This window comes from Vicugna pacos, chromosome 16, assembly GCF_048564905.1.
Source record: "Vicugna pacos chromosome 16, VicPac4, whole genome shotgun sequence".
Classification (NCBI taxonomy): Eukaryota; Metazoa; Chordata; class Mammalia; order Artiodactyla; family Camelidae; genus Vicugna; species Vicugna pacos.
Genome location: NC_133002.1, coordinates 39,367,990 through 39,383,134, shown reverse-complemented (window position 1 = coordinate 39,383,134; position 15,145 = coordinate 39,367,990). Strand labels below are relative to the sequence as shown.

Genomic DNA, 15,145 nt, shown 5'->3' with positions numbered 1-15,145 from the left:
GTTCCAGAAGGCCCTGCATCAGTCTGGGGTCTGCCCTTTCCCATCATTCTCTGAAAGGTGGGTGCCCGGGGCCCCAGCAGGATCGCGGGGGTGTCCTGAGCTGAAGCAGGGTGTTGGACCACTGCTGTTACTGCCACTGTCACTGCTGTGTCAGCTCTGGTGGGGACGACACCTGATCAGTGAGCCCCCTTTCCCCCTTTCCTGTGGCTGTTAACCAGGACCCTGGGCTGGGCTGGCCAGAGAGGGGTGTGGAGAGAGAGAGATGGTGGGCAGAGATGGGGGGGCGATCCTGGGCTGGTGGTGGTGAGTTGAGAGAGAAAGATGTGGAAGACCGTGCTGGCAGGTCTCTGATCTCCGCATCACCAGACCCGACTTCTTACACCTCTAGACCTGCTGTGAAATGTGCAGGATGCATGACTTTTAAGTTACTCTGCTACAAAAAAAAAAAAAAATCAGAAACTGTTTCTGTAGAGCAGTCAGCTTGATTGCTTCATCTCTAGGTAGGGGATAGTAATCCAACCCACCTTGAAGTGTTGAGAGGATTAGATGAGATTAAGCTAGAAAACACCCAGAGAAGGCCCAGCTCGGTGTCTGCCAGATTTTAAGAACTCAGAAGAGTGTCTTCCTCCCTCTCATCCCCCATACTTTGATGGGAAGGATTCATGCTCTTGTGGTCACGATGTCAATATACTTCAGTCTTAAGAAGCACCATTCAACAGCCCATCCATGCCGGCAACTCTGCTTGACTCTTAGGATAAGAAGATAAATGAGACCACCATTGTTCTTTGGAAGTTCACCTTGGAGTGGGAAAGACTAGCATATTTTGCAGTCTCATGGGCAGACACACAGGGTGCTTTGGGAGTGCTGGGTGGGGGTGGTGTCCTCCTGGGAGAGTCTTGCTGGGGAAGTCACCTCTGATGTGACCCTTGAAATATGAGTAAGAGTTAACCCTGGAACGGCATGGAGAGGGTTACTGTCCTAGACAGCAGGGTGGTCATGAGCGAATGGTAATTACTGGAACTTAATGGGTCTTTGGGGAGAGGTCAGCAGGGCTGGGTTGTGCGGGTCCTTGTGGACCATGGGAGCAGTGATGAAGGAAGCCATCACAGGATGTCACGTGGCCAGGCTTTGTATTTAAAACATTCATGCTGGTGAATGCCTGTAGAATAGTCTGGGAAAAGAGTCAGGACTGGGTAAAAGGAGATGCTCAGCACTCCAGGATGGTGGTCTGAACTAAGGGGAAGACGTTGCTCTTGGAGGGAAGGTAGAATCAATAACCTGTTGCGACTGACTCGTTGGGGATGGGTGAAAGATGTAGCAATGGAGAGGAGTGAAGAATGGCATTCCTGATTCTAGCTTGGACATTGTTATCTCTAGTTTGGACATTGCTATGTCTAGTTTTAAATCAAAAACCAAGATTGAGTTTAAAACCAAGAATGTTTTAAACCAAGAAAAGAAAGACATAAGGAAGAGGAGATTATCGTGGGAACGTTCATTTTGTCTTGGATGTGCTTAGTTTTAGGTGACTGTGCGATAGCCAAGTGGAGACGTCCAGGAGGCAGTTACCTAGGAGGTCGGCTGCTCTGGGGAAGATCCTGTCATCCTGCAGGGGGCAGTGAACAGTGGGGCTGCCCAGAGGGTACTTGAACTGGAAGAGAGGAGGGCTCAAGGGAGAAACACCTGGGAAATGTATCCGCGTTTAAGACCCGGGAAGAAATGGATTCCACAAAGGGGAATCAGAGGACCCTGGGAGAGGGGGAGCATCCTGGAGGCTGAGAGAGGCAAGAGTGGGGTGGCAGCGGCGTGAAAGGCTGCTGAGAGCCCGCATGAGCCAGGAACTGACAAGGTCCATTGGACTGGGCGGAACAGTGTCGGGGCAGGGGTCGTGGCGGTGATGCTAAATTTCCCTGGGTGAGAAAATCGTAAACTTCCCCCTAGAAGTTTAGATGAGAAGAGAGGGAGGGAGACAGGTCAGTATAGAGTCCAGGGAAGGTATTTTAGAGGCTGGAGACTTAAATGTGTCTGCAGCAGCAGAGGAAACAGGAGCTGGTGGAGAGGAGATGCCGGTGAGGCTGAGAGGAGAGGTGGCCGGTGCAACAGGGCTCAGAGATGGGAAAGGATGAAACCCAGGGCTCGGCGGAGAGACGGAGGCACCTACACTTGGGGAAGGTGAAGGCGGTTGAGGCTTCTGCTGCACATGTGAGTGGGATGGGGCGATGGCAGAAAGTGGAAGGAAATCCCACCTGTGACCACCTTGTTCTTCTCAGGGACAGCCGGGTGGGGGCTCAAGGACCACAGTAGGGTCGTGAATATGCTTGGAGGGAAAGGGGAGAGAGGAAACTGCCCTAGACCAGCGTCAGTGCCGGCGCCAGCAGCACTGGAAGCCGCAGCCAGCCTCGTTCTCGTGCAGAGCCCAATCCTCCCGGTGCCCTTCCTTTCTCATTCCTTCTCCACAATCTGATGAGGCAGGCGTTATTAACTTCCTCACTTTATAGAGAAAATGAGGTTCAGAGGGGGTCTCTAGGTCGTGGTGGGCTTCCTGCGGAGACAAGGCTTACTGCAAAGCGCACCCTTGTCCTGTAACCCTCAGGGTCTTGGGCCACCCATTCACAGGGACACCCACTCCCAAGGTTGTTTTGTTTTTGGAGTCTATGAAGGTGGAGGGCAAGGCGGGGGGCAGAGGTCATGAGAGACGTGGAACGCATGTCAGGGGTGCTGGGGGAGAGACTGGAATCGGAGGTTGCAGAGATGGGGGCTGAGGGGGAAGATGTGATGCAGGGATGAGGCCATGGGAGCAGGTGGCTTTGACAGTGGAGGCCAAGTGCATCACCAGGTGCGAGGACACCATGATGTTGGGACTGGCCTGCAGAGCCAATGATGAGAGGCGTGGGGGGCAGACCTCATGGGGTGAGGCGAGCGTCATGGGAGGCAGGGCTTCTGCAAGGTGATGGTTTAGAAGGGGCAGCGGGCTGGAGGAGAGTTTCAGCACCGCCTTGGGGGCCCAGGTGCAGGAGGAAGAGCAGCCCCCACTTGTGAGGCTGCAGGGTGGCAGTGCCCTAGGGGGAGACCTGGCTTCAGTTCAGACCCGAAGGGGGAGGCTCAGCGCTAGGAAGTCCTTCCATGGCCGTCGGGCTGGGGATTGATTTACTCCAGTGCCGCTGCTCGGCCGCCCGCTCTGGGAACACTGCTCACGGCCATCGCCTGGGGGCTTTGGAGTTTCACATAAACTTTGGTCTCAGTCCAAACTTTGTCCCTTCTTAGTTGTGAAATCTTGGGCTGCAGGATTCAGTTAACACCTGGCATGTAGCATGGAGCTCAAAGTATATGTTTTCTCCGCGTTTGCCCGCCTCTGCTCTCTGCTGCCGGGGCAGGGGGTATAAAATGCTGGGCTGGGAAGGGAGAGGGGCTGGCCGCTGGGAACCCTCTCCTGGCTCTCGGGGTGTGTGGTGTGGCAGGGGGTGGCTGATGCTTCATCAGCTACAAGGGGTCCGGCGGGCAGCGTGGGAGCCTTCCGCCCACTTCCTGGGTACACTCAGGCCCCGTCTCCCTCTCCTTCCCAGGGACAGCCCTCCGTGAGCGGACAACCCCCCAGAGCCGCTGAGCTGCCAGCCACCCCAAAGCCCAGCTCTGAGCCAGTATAGCGGGGGTTCACCTCGGCTGCCGCCCGCATGGAAGCCGGGAGCTGGGCTCCCAGAAGGCGGCCGTGCCCGCCTGGGATCGTGTTGGTGGCCTTGGCCTCTCTGCTCAGCTGCCCGCTCACCCCCGGCCAGGCCAAGGTCTACAGTCGCTGTGAGCTGGCCAGGGTGCTCCAGGATTTCGGCCTGGATGGATTCCGAGGATACAGCCTGGCCGACTGTGAGGACCCCTCTTCCCTGCACGGCTCCCAGGCTCCCCCAACACTCAAGGGGTGTGGCCTTGGGAGCTTCGGGGCCTCAGTTCTCCTTTATAAAACAAGGGTCCCATGAGTCAAAAGGCAGAGAAAACCCAGGGTCGAGGTAAATGCAGAGCAGGCAGGTGATGGGCGGCCCGACCAGAGCTGCGCCTTCGCTTTCCCCCTCTGTCAAGTCAGGAGCTCGAGGAAGAGGAAAAGAAAAAAATGGGGGAAAAAAAAGAAAAGGAAAAGTAACCACAGGAAAATAATTGTTTTGTACCCTGATATGATTCTGAATCACAGTCACTAGGATCAGACGGTCCCACTGAAGTTTAGTGCAAACTGAGCAAACGAGAAAGACCAAATTTTCTAGCTGGTGGCGGTTTTGGGAAGCTTCGAGGTATGGCCACACGCAGCTCATTTTACCCCTAGTTCCAGCCCTCTCTGTAGGTCCCACCTGTGCTTTCCTAATTGCGTCTCTAAAGACTGAGCTCCTGTTCATGTCACAAACATTTCTGGGGTCCTACTATGTGTGGAACAGGGAGACAGTGGGAAGATTGCTGGCCTGGGAGTCCGGAGGCCAGAGGTCCGGTCCTGACTCTTGCTGTTTGGTAGCTGTAGGTGACTTTGAATAAGTCCCTTTGCTCCTCTGAGTGTCGGCAGAGTCCTGTGTTAAGGAGGTGGGAGGGTGTCTGCCCCCATCACCAGAGACCGGAGCTGAATCTGGGAGGAGCTGATGTGCGGGGTCTGGCTTGGCCTCGATCGTGAAACAGCTGATCCGCAGGTTTGTGTCTCTACCCTCTGCAGGGATCTGTCTTGCTTACTTTGCAAGTGGCTTCAACACCGGTGCCGTGGACCACGAGGCTGACGGAAGCACCAACAATGGTATCTTCCAGATCAACAGCCGGAAGTGGTGCAAAACTCTGGACTCCAGTGGCCCCAACATGTGCCACATGCACTGCTTCGGTAGGCCGGGCCTGAGCCTGGGGCTGGCGGGGGCTGGGTTCTGCACCTGCCTTTGCGTCTCCCCCAGTCGTGTTTGCTCCTCCTGCCTTTGTGTCTGAGTGGGGACCCCCACAGCCTGCCGGGCCCACCACGGAGAGCGGGGTGGGGCCAGTGATGAGGGTGGGTCCTCCAAGGATCTGACTTGGGGTCCCAGAAGGGATGCTGTCCTGATAGCTATGGGAATGCAGTGGGGATTGCTTCTGATGGGGGAAGTGACAGACAGACCTGTGCTTCCAGAGGGGTCGAGGGACAGGGCTGGTTTAGGATGGAAGAGGGTGTGTGTGGGAAGAGACAGACAGACTTTGGATGTACAGCTCTGCCTCCTGCTCCCTCATTGTGTTTCTCTGCCTCCCATCCCAGACTTACTGGATCCTGACCTCAAGGATAGTGTTATCTGTGCCATGAAAATAACTCAGGATCCCCAGGGTCTGGGTTCCTGGTGAGTAACAAGTAGCCCCGCCATCTTGGGGGTTGTGTGTGATGGACAGAAGCGGGGCTGGGGATGTGGGCTGTGGAGGAGGAATAGGGACAGGTGATATGTGGCCAGTGAGGGAGAGGAGGAGGTAAACAGGACAATAAATACAGAGATGGACCAAGATGGGCCTTGCCAACTACCACAGCTTTGGAGACGTGTTAGTTTGAGGACGTTGAAGCCCCAGGAACTGAATCTGGAATAAGGCAGGCCCGGCAGGACGTAATGCACATCTCTAAAATCAGGAAGGGTGAATGCAGGCTCAGGCAGGACTCCAAGGGCTTGAGGCCTTGGGGACACCACCCTGGGATGGAAGAAACAAGTTCTTTTGTGTTAAATGAAAGAATAACTCTTTTGTGCTCTGGGAGTAAATTTTTGGCACGCATAAGCCCTGAGAGGTGGCTGCGGCTAATACGAGTGGTCCCGGAAGGTCGGAGGGTGGTGTTTACTCCTTCCTACACACCCCCGAGAACTCACCTGAGGCAGGCTCTGTGCTGGGTGCTGGGCTTCAGACGTGGCTGAGACCCAGTTCTTTGCCCTCAAGGGTCTCAGTTTGGTGGAAGCGACAACCGAGCCAGTCAACCCCTCTCACTTGCTAGATTTAGCGGGTCCTTTAGGGGCATTGCTTGCCATTGGGCTCTTTGACACTGACATCACAGAGGACACTAGTGATGGAACCCCTGGGAACTTGGGACCCTGGGATCTTGCTTGTTGTCCTCGAGATGCCAGTGTGACACTGGAACAAGGTAATGGTCCTGAAAGAGCCTGTAAATTATAGTTACCAACCGTTGAAAGACCCAGATCGGTAGCCAAGGAGAATTGGATGGGTCATTTACAAGCTGCGGACCTCGGGCAAGTAATTTTGCATCTGAGTCTCAAGGTTTTCACTTGGAATATAGGGAACAGAATACTTGCCCAATCCACCTTGTTTGTAGGGCTGCTGGGGAGGGGGTGGGTGGCAGATAAGTGGGTGATGGGTAGGACAGTGCTGTGCAAACTCTAAAGGGCTGTAGACACATGTGAGGGCACCATTGTCTGCTGAAGTGGCGTCGTGAGGGAAAAGAGCCCTGGGTTGGGGCTCTGGGCCCCAGGACCCCAGGCCTCGTCACTAGCTTCTGGGTGAACTTGAGCAGATGGCTCTGTATCTCTACAGGTAAAAAAAAAACGGAGGCTAGGTAGACAACTTTTTAAGGGCCATTCTCTTCCCTGTTTTTTTTTTTTTTTTCCCTACTTCTTCTTCGCTATTTAACAGAGTTTACTTGGCTCTCTTCCCCTGCTGGTCCCTTTCCTCACCTCACTTCCGGTGTAGAGCCCCTGCCGCCTGCCCGTCCTCCTCTGGGCAAAGACCTCAGGCTGCAGCTGACGGGGCCTCTCCTGCTCCCCCTCTTCCACCCTCAGGGAGACCTGGAGGCATCACTGCCAGGGCATCGACCTCAGTGACTGGGTGGATGGCTGCGATTTGTAGGATCCTCTCCGGATGGACAGCGCATACCTAGCAGCCTGGGAGGATGCGGTCTGCTTCCTGACCCAGGCCTAGGGAGACAAGCCGACTAATAAAGCATAGTTTAACAGGTGTGTGGTTCTCAGCCGTCACTGTGTTCCCAGGTGGCATATTGGAGCCAGAAGCGTCTCAGGGCTGCCTCACTGCTCCCGTGGGCTGGGGTTCAGCTGGGCTCGGGAGCTTGCCTCCATTCCTGGAGGCCCGGGCAGAGGGCAGAAGGATGCTAGCGCCTCCCCTGTCCACACCTGGCAGAGTTTCCTTGATCCTCTACCTGGACCTAGGTTCGCTAGATTTAGGAAAAAAACAAAAAACAAAAAGAAGCAAGCAAAAACAACAGTGACAACAACAAAAACAAGATGCCCAAGTTAAATTTGAATTTTGGATATATAACAAATACATTTTATGATACGCATGTCCCAAATATTGCAAGGGACCCACTCATATTAAAGCGTAATTTGTTGTGTACCTGAAATTCAAATTTAACTACGTGTCCTATATTTTGCCTGGCAGCCTCACCTGGGCCTGGTGTTGTGTACCTCTGGGTTGTTTGGGAGGGTCCTTGGGACACTTATTTTCTGTGGTTCTGGTCACAGAGGGTGGCCATGGTGCCCTGGCCTTCTAGCTGGTGACCACAGCCACCAATGGGTAGTGCACAGTGACTGAAGATGATCACCAGGGGTTTCAGTGGGGCCTCACCCTGCTCTCTAGTGTCCTCTGGTGGCAGGAGATTCAAGTGCCACTGATAGTGATGGTGGCCGTCACAACCTGGGTAAAGAAGCCATCGTTTATACTGCCAACCACTGCTGGGAGGCTGGACAATGGGGTGGGGGCTGTGAGTGGCTTTCAGGCAGCAAACTGCAGGTCTCTGCCTTCCTCAACATGCGGGAAGCTCAGAAAAAGGCAGCATTGTCTCCCATTAACCTCAAGTTCAGCGTCTTAAGTCCCTGTGTCTGGAGGAGGAAGGTGGACAGTCTTAGGATCACGGTGGACATGGTGGTCCGAGCAGCAGCCAAGGTTATGTCTGAGAGGTTGAGCCCTGATTTCAGATTGTAGACTCTTCTGCAAAGGTCTCAGGGAAACCTGCAAGTACTGAACTGCTGACTGAGGCATGGCTGGACACTCTCGGGAAGAAATAGGGGACTACGATGCTGACCTCCTCCTTCCTACCAGCCTGCCATCTCCGAATGTCACTGGTCAGCGAACACCAGAGGAGTAGCTGAGCGTCCATAGTTGCTGAGACAGGCCATTTTTCCTTCACTGCTGGTCTCGGGTGGGGCCACTCCCATCCCCAGGGAATCAGCTGCCCTGCCCTGGGTTCACCCCAGCTTTTAGTTCTGCATCCCAGTGAAGCTCTTGCCTCCATGTCAAGGTGATGGTAAAACTTGAGGTCTGCTCGTACAAGCGGACAGTGGTGAAGGACCAGCTCTGTGCTGGGAGCTGGGGGACAGGGGATCAGCAGCTAATGCATCCATTCTCTTGAACTTTTTTTTTTTGGGCTGTCCAGCTCCATTTTTGATGAGCACATTCTTTCCATAAATATCATTATATACTTGACTGAGTTACATGTAAGTCTTTTTATTGTTGAAATATAGTCAAGTTTTCTATGTTGTGTCAATTTCTGGTGTACAACATAATGTTTCAATCATATAGATACATATATTCCTTTTCATATTCTTTCTTCATTAGAGGCTACAAGATATACTACTATGTAGAGAATAGATGAACAACAAGTTTCTACTGTGTAGCACAGGGAACTATACTCAATAGCTTGCTCTCTTTTTAATATTAAAGCAAACACCATGTGCCTACCATGTGACATGCACGATCTAATTTAGACTCTAGAACAGTAACTGTGATAGAGGTACCATTATTATCCTCATTCTACAGATATGGATACAGGAAGGTCGGAGGAGATACATTTTCACCCGGGTCAACGTGACTCCATGTGTGCTTTTAGATGCTGCACTTCCCTGAGAGGTTGTTGTCCTGGGTCACTGGCAGTCTTCCCTCCCCCTCATCTGGCCAGAGACCTGTGCCCTCTACTACTCTGTGACAACTCCATTAGAAAATCCTCTTTCTATCCTAAACACTGGGGGCAGTATTGATAGGGAGTGGTGCAGCCACTATGGAAAACAGTATGGAGGTTTCTTAAAAAGGAAAAAAAACAGTGTTACTATATGATCCAGCAATCCCACTCCTGGGCATATATCCCGAGAAAACTCAATTCTGAAAAGACAAATGCACCCCAGTGTTCATAGCAGCACTATATACGATAGCCAAGACATGGAAGCAACCTAACTGTCCATCAACAGATGACTGGATAAAGAAGATGTGGTATATTTATACGATGGAATACTACTCAGCCATAAAAAGGAATGAAATGCCATTTGTAGCAACATGGATGGTCCTAGAGATTATCATACTAAGTCAGTCAGAGAAAGACGAGTATCATATGCTACTTACATATAGAATAATACCATTGACACAGATGAACTTACTTACAAATCAGATTCACAGACATAGAAAACAAACTTATGGTTACCAGGAGGAAAAAGAGAGAAGGAGGGATAAATTGGGAGTTTGGGATTGGCAGATACAAATTAGTATGTACAGAGTAGACAAACAACAAGGTCCTACTGTACAGCACAGGGAACTGTATTCAATGGCTTGTAGTAACCTGTAATGAAAAAGAATATAAAAAAAGAATATGTGTCTATATGTGTCACTGAATCACTGTGCTGTACAACAGAAACTAATACAATATTGTAAATCAACTATAGTCCAATTAAAAATGTTTAAAAAATATTGATCGGGAGACAAGCATTTGGTAAATGGTTCAATTAGAAAACATCGATTAAAAGCCAGTAATGCTTCAGATAATCAAAAAATTATAACCATATTCATCAGTTCACTCAGTCCTATGCAGTCAATCCCTTTTACTAACAGTTTTATGAAATCAGAGCTTTCATTAGACTTCTTCGATATCCCAACCAGCTCAGCGGTAGGATTTAAAAGAAATCTGTACTTGTCAGAAAGTCCCCTTTGCCGATTCTCTTGAAGATGAAGCAGTTCTGTAAAGCATCAGCTTAACTGTCTACGGATGACAGAAGGCTGCAAAAGGTGAACACCTGATTACAATTTTTCTTGACAACAAAGCTTAACCAAGTTGCTGCCGTACACCATCTCGAGACAACAACCAGAATTACGACCGATAGTATCACACCAGCATATCTAAATTTCCCAAACTCCATATAATTTCCAGAATGTCCATACCAGCACCATTTACCCATACTGTACAATCCAGAGAGGCTTATCATTTGTTTGACAATGCTTCCCGTGCAATTCAACACACCAGTTGGTTTAACGTTTTCCCCTGAGATGTCTCAGGGCCCTCTGAAGCATCCCAAAGTGAGCTAAAGTCAAAAAAACTTCAATTAGAATTTGATAGAAAGTTTATGCGAAACTTTCTGTTGTTTTTGACCATCTGTTATCAGAAACATCCTAAGTAAACTTGTTCTCTTAAGAGAGGAACCAAATCTGGTCCTGCGCTAGCTTGCTTTCAATAACAAAACCCATTTGCCCACTTAAGCTCAATCTAATATCAGCCCCGCTGTGCACAGAACTCCTTTTTTAGGGCTTCCTTTCCACAAACTTCCCACAACTTTCTGTATCCTATTAGTCTGTCCCTTATTTTTTCCCCCGTCTATAAACAACCAGCTCTAGGACCAAATCATTTGCCTTTCTCTTAACAAAATGCAATTCCATTTCTCTCTCTCTTTTTTTTTTTTAACTCAAAACATACATCCTACTTTCCTACTGTATACTGAAATGCCCCCCTCAAAATTTTTAGTAACTTCAATTACATATTTAATTTAGAATCCTCAGTTCTCAAAATCTTCATTTCTAATAAATGTTTCGGTATCTTATTTTGTTTGGGAATGACCTAAGCTATCCAACTATACAATAAACTTCCATCATTTAATGTAGTTTAGCACAATTCTGAAAATCTAAAATTTCAAGTCACTGACTATCTGGAGAGACCGTTTTTAAGGAGACATTCCAAAAACGTAATTATTTCCAAAGAGTTCACCCAAAAGCGCCTAACTCATTTGCATTTAATTCACTTACAAGAATTTCATCACGCCAAGTTAATTTTTTTTCTTTCTGCTGACAAACTCTGCAACAGAAACATGAACTTACTGACCTTCAGTAAACCGAGGTACAATAAAAAACATGTCTGTATTGATCATACCAAAAAGCTTAAGCTAGCTTTAATATCAGACATCAATTCAACATTGAATATTTCCCAGATCACATGAACCCAAAATTTGCTCTATCATATTTTATACTTAGATATATTTAATTTGTAAGCACTTAGTTTAAAGTCAATTAAATAGAGCTCATTAACAAGTTAATTTTTTACATACAGACATATAGAACCAGAGACCTCACAGCTTTTCCGCTAGAGTTTTTAAAAAACCTCTCCGCCCACCCCCTGAGGCCAGGTAGATCATTCACATCACAGAAGCACAGGAAGAGAAGTGCAGATCCCCCCTCAAACTGCTTTTACAGCACTCAATCATTTTGGCTTTTCTCAGGGATTTTTTTTTTCCAGTTCCCAAATATCTATTTCAATTTAAAGACATAACAGTAATAGACTGTATATCATTCATTCGCACTCACATCCCTCCTTTTCAGCAAAACCAGGAAGAGAGGATTTGGTCTCAGGTACTGAGACAGACAGACACACACAAGACCAAAGCAATTGCAAAAGGCTCACTTTGATATAAAAGCCGAGCCATTAGGGGCCATTGTTCTCTGGATCTCAGGAAGTCCTGAGCCCGCACACACAGCATTACAATAAGAAATATTATTTCCTTTCATTTATGGGAGTATAGCTGAAGATCTCCCAGTTTTGCAAAATATATCCTAGGGGGACTGCAAGATGGAACCGAGCTCTGATAGTGGTACTTAATGATTCACAGCTGATGTTATCAAAGATCAAGCAAACTGCAATTCAAAGTGGTCTCTCAGGGTCACAGTTCCCTAGCGCCCAAAATGGGGATTCCCCACCAGTGCCCTATCCATCCAGAAGGGGCAGACCCCAGCCAAGTCCCCATCAGAGAAGAAGCTGAATACTGACCAAGGCTAGGAAGGGAAAACCACAAACCAATGCAACAGGGAAGACACGCTGGTGGTGTCACACACGAGCCCTGTTTCTCATCAAAGACGGCTCAACCGGCCAGTGCATGTATCGATACACACACGCATACAAACAACAAACGTGGTCCCACAAAAGATCAGATGAGATGCAGCCCCCAAATTCCACTTCTACTCCCAGGCAGAGGCCTCCAGAGTGGCCTGGCTCCTGACAAGAGAACGGACCCAGCGTGGCTCCCAGTGAGCCCAGAGCATCTCCCCTCCCGCAAGGGAAGGGGCCCAGACGGAGAAGACAGAATTCCCAGCCTACGCAAGCTGGAGTGACTCACCCCTAGGAGACACCAAGTGTGGACCACAGCTCCGGACTTTTCTCGGCTCCAGACAGCCTCCTGGGGGGGGGGGAACTGGTGCCCGTCAGGGACAGTCCCTCCCGCGTCCCCAAAGCGAAGTGAGCTCTGGCAGCTGCTGGGGACCATGGAAGAGGCTGACCCCGACCGGGGTTGACCTGCCACGGGCACAGACTCCTGGGCTGACTTTGCCAAAATTGTTACTGAATGCAAGTTCGTGAGCCTGACACATAGTGAGGTAAAAAAATACCAAAATGTCGGAGCTTGGGGCAGAGGAAGGTTCACTGCTGGGCGGAGCCTGGAGAACTGGCGGTTCGTGCCCATAAAAACCCCAAACTCCCCCAAAAGGTTCAGCTGAGCCTTCTTAAAGTCCTGGCGAGGCGGGGCATGGCCTCCGGGGGTAGGTGATCAGCTGTGCACAATTCTCTGATTGATTGATGGTGATCGATCCTTAGGCGGCAGAAGGTCTGGGGGCTACGTACGTGCTCACGATCATCAAGTAGTTAATTTCTTCTATTTGGTGGTGGTTTTTAGCATCTGAAAAAACTAGAAATCCGCACGAGATACTATGATCTGGGTACTTCAGAGAGGAGCTACAGGCAGAGAATTTGGGGGAGGGCTCTGTCCCGGGAAGGCCCCACAGGGTGCTTTGAAGGCCCTGATCAGGCCACTTTCACAGCTGGAATGAAAGCTAATGCACTCCAGCTGGCCGCCAGCACCCAGCACGGGAAGCTGCTAGCCACGCCGAGCCCCGAGGTGGGCAGGACATTCATGATGTTGGACAGTCCGCCGCTGACCTCGGGGAACCTGACAAATCCCGGGAACAGGTACAGACTGTGGAAAAGACCCAGGACAGAGAGAGGCTCAAAGAGCCAAAGGGCTGTCCCAATCAGCTGTAAAGGAACTGCTTCAAGTAACCTGGAAGCAGATGTGGTTTGACCTCATTGCTGCCAGGAGGACCCCACCCGACGGACAGTGTTGGTCGGCCTGTGGTAAATCATAAAACGTGAACAAGAGTGCAGAGCTGCCCACCCACCTGCCCTTACCATCCCTGGTGCCCCGCCTGCTCCAGCAGACGCCTCAGGGGGACAGCCCTCTTCAGGGCGGGTACCGCCCATGTCCTGGATACGGGATGCAGGCCAAGATGGCCTCCAGGTAAGGAACACTGGAGATGATCGGAGGTCTCACGTTGAACGCATTACTCGTTGGTCCCCCAGAAGTCAAATGTGCTCAAACGTGCTGGCTCTAGACACAAATGTTCTCTAAGGCATGGTCGCCCTTAGGAGTTTCCTGGTCCCCTTACCACCATCAGTGGTTACGGAGGGCAAAGGTCCCCTTCGACACTGCAAATTGGGTGATCTTCCCCACGAGAATATGAGGTTTTTTTCTCCCTCCAGTGCCAGAAAACATACTGGGCATTGATATCCTGCAAAACCAGCCTCTGCTAATCTCTATTGGTGAATTCTGCCTCTGGGTCACAGTCATCAAACCAATGCTGAGGGGAAAGGCCAACTGGGAACCAGTAAGTCTACGGTCCCCATGAAGCATGGTAACTGTCAAACAATATAAATTATCTGGTGGGGGGAGGGCTTAAGGAAATAGAAGAAACTCTTCAAGAACTGGGTGTTGTATGTCCTGCCCACAGTGCTTTCAACAGCCCGGGATGGCTGGTAAAAAGGCCAGATGGCTCCTGGCAGGTGACGGGGGACTACTGAGAACTGAGCAAGGTGGTGCCACCCCACCCCTGCGGCTGTGCTCAACCTTGCCACCCTCTTAGACATCTTGGCTGTGGTCCTAGGAATGTACCGTGCTGTACTGGACTTAGCAGACGGCTTTTTCACCTCTGGCCACCTGGTCATAAGATCAAATTTGCGTTCACGTGGGAGGAGTAAGAATGGAACTCTCGAGTCATTCCCCGAGGAAGCACAGCCCCGTATGTGTCACGGGAGGGTAGCTCGAGGTCTGTCCCTGTTCGCTTGCCCTGTGTCAGTAAAACGGCCCATGACACGGATGATATAATGGTAGCACGGGAAGACTTGCCTCTACAGACGTTACTGGAACATCTGCAGGGGAGAGGGTGGGCAGTAAGTCCACAGAAAACTTAAGACCTAGGCACTGCTGTAAAGTTTTGGGGAGTCGTTTGGTTGCGTCAGACTCACGTTGTCCCGGGAGCTGTGACTGGTAAGTGCAAGGCTGTCCAACCCCTAAGAAGATGACAGAGGTGCCAGGCTTCACGGGGATGGGGGCTTTGGAGGACTTCTGTCCCCACCTGGCTTCGTGCCTCCGTCCCTTACACCGCCTGGTAAGGAACAGGCACCTGTGGCACCGGGAATCGGAGCAGCAAAAATGAAGTGGTGAAGCAGGTGACAGCGTTGGGCACCTCCCAAGCAGAGCTACCATTTGACTTAGAGTCCCCGTGACTTTGGGACATTTGGGCTGGGCACTGTGGCAGAGACAACAGAAGGAGAGAGCATGCCGAAGATCTCGGACTCAGCTCTGGGAAGGGGCAGAAGCCTGATTTACCCTCAGAGAGCAGGAGCTCCCCACCCTGTACACAGAGCTCCCCTAGGTAGAGCCTCCACGACGGAACAACGTATCCTGGTAAGCTCTTCCCTTCCTATCAAGGGATGAGTTGAGACTATGTTCCACTGACCCACCTGTGCTGTGGCTCGAACTCCCACGCTGAATAAATGACACGCCTCTTTGCAGCAGAGAAGCGCTTTGTCCGCCAGCCCACTGTCTCTAGAAATGCAGGGGGTGCTGGGCCTGTGGAGCACGTGGATCATCCC

At 50.7% G+C, this 15,145-nt stretch overlaps 1 protein-coding gene across 4 annotated transcripts; it reads left to right on the top strand.

Moving 5' to 3' along the window:
- Window positions 1-6,923, top strand: SPACA3 (sperm acrosome associated 3). 4 transcript variants are annotated; one of them, XM_072940036.1, is made up of 5 exons: window positions 1-57; window positions 3,561-3,855; window positions 4,679-4,837; window positions 5,237-5,315; window positions 6,747-6,923. In XM_072940036.1, exons 2-5 carry the CDS (start codon window positions 3,669-3,671, stop codon window positions 6,811-6,813), a joined length of 492 nt encoding a protein of 163 aa, XP_072796137.1. In that variant the 5' UTR covers window positions 1-57; window positions 3,561-3,668; the 3' UTR covers window positions 6,814-6,923. The 4 variants fall into 4 exon arrangements, with proteins under 4 accessions (XP_072796137.1, XP_006212059.1, XP_072796138.1 ...); XM_006211997.2 differs by lacking the exon at window positions 1-57 and adding an exon at window positions 65-179; XM_072940037.1 differs by lacking the exon at window positions 1-57 and adding an exon at window positions 73-159.
- Window positions 6,924-15,145: the final 8,222 nt, after the last annotated feature.

What these genes read in the sequence shown, in the direction of transcription:
- SPACA3 (XM_072940036.1), top strand. Translation starts at nt 3,669, where the DNA reads ATGGAAGCCGGGAGCTGGGCTCCCAGAAGGCGGCCGTGCCCGCCTGGG. An exon ending in AGGATACAGCCTGGCCGACT is followed by an intron (nt 3,856 to 4,678) that starts GTGAGGACCCCT and finishes TACCCTCTGCAG; the next exon opens with GGATCTGTCTTGCTTACTTT. An exon ending in GTGCCACATGCACTGCTTCG is followed by an intron (nt 4,838 to 5,236) that starts GTAGGCCGGGCC and finishes CTCCCATCCCAG; the next exon opens with ACTTACTGGATCCTGACCTC.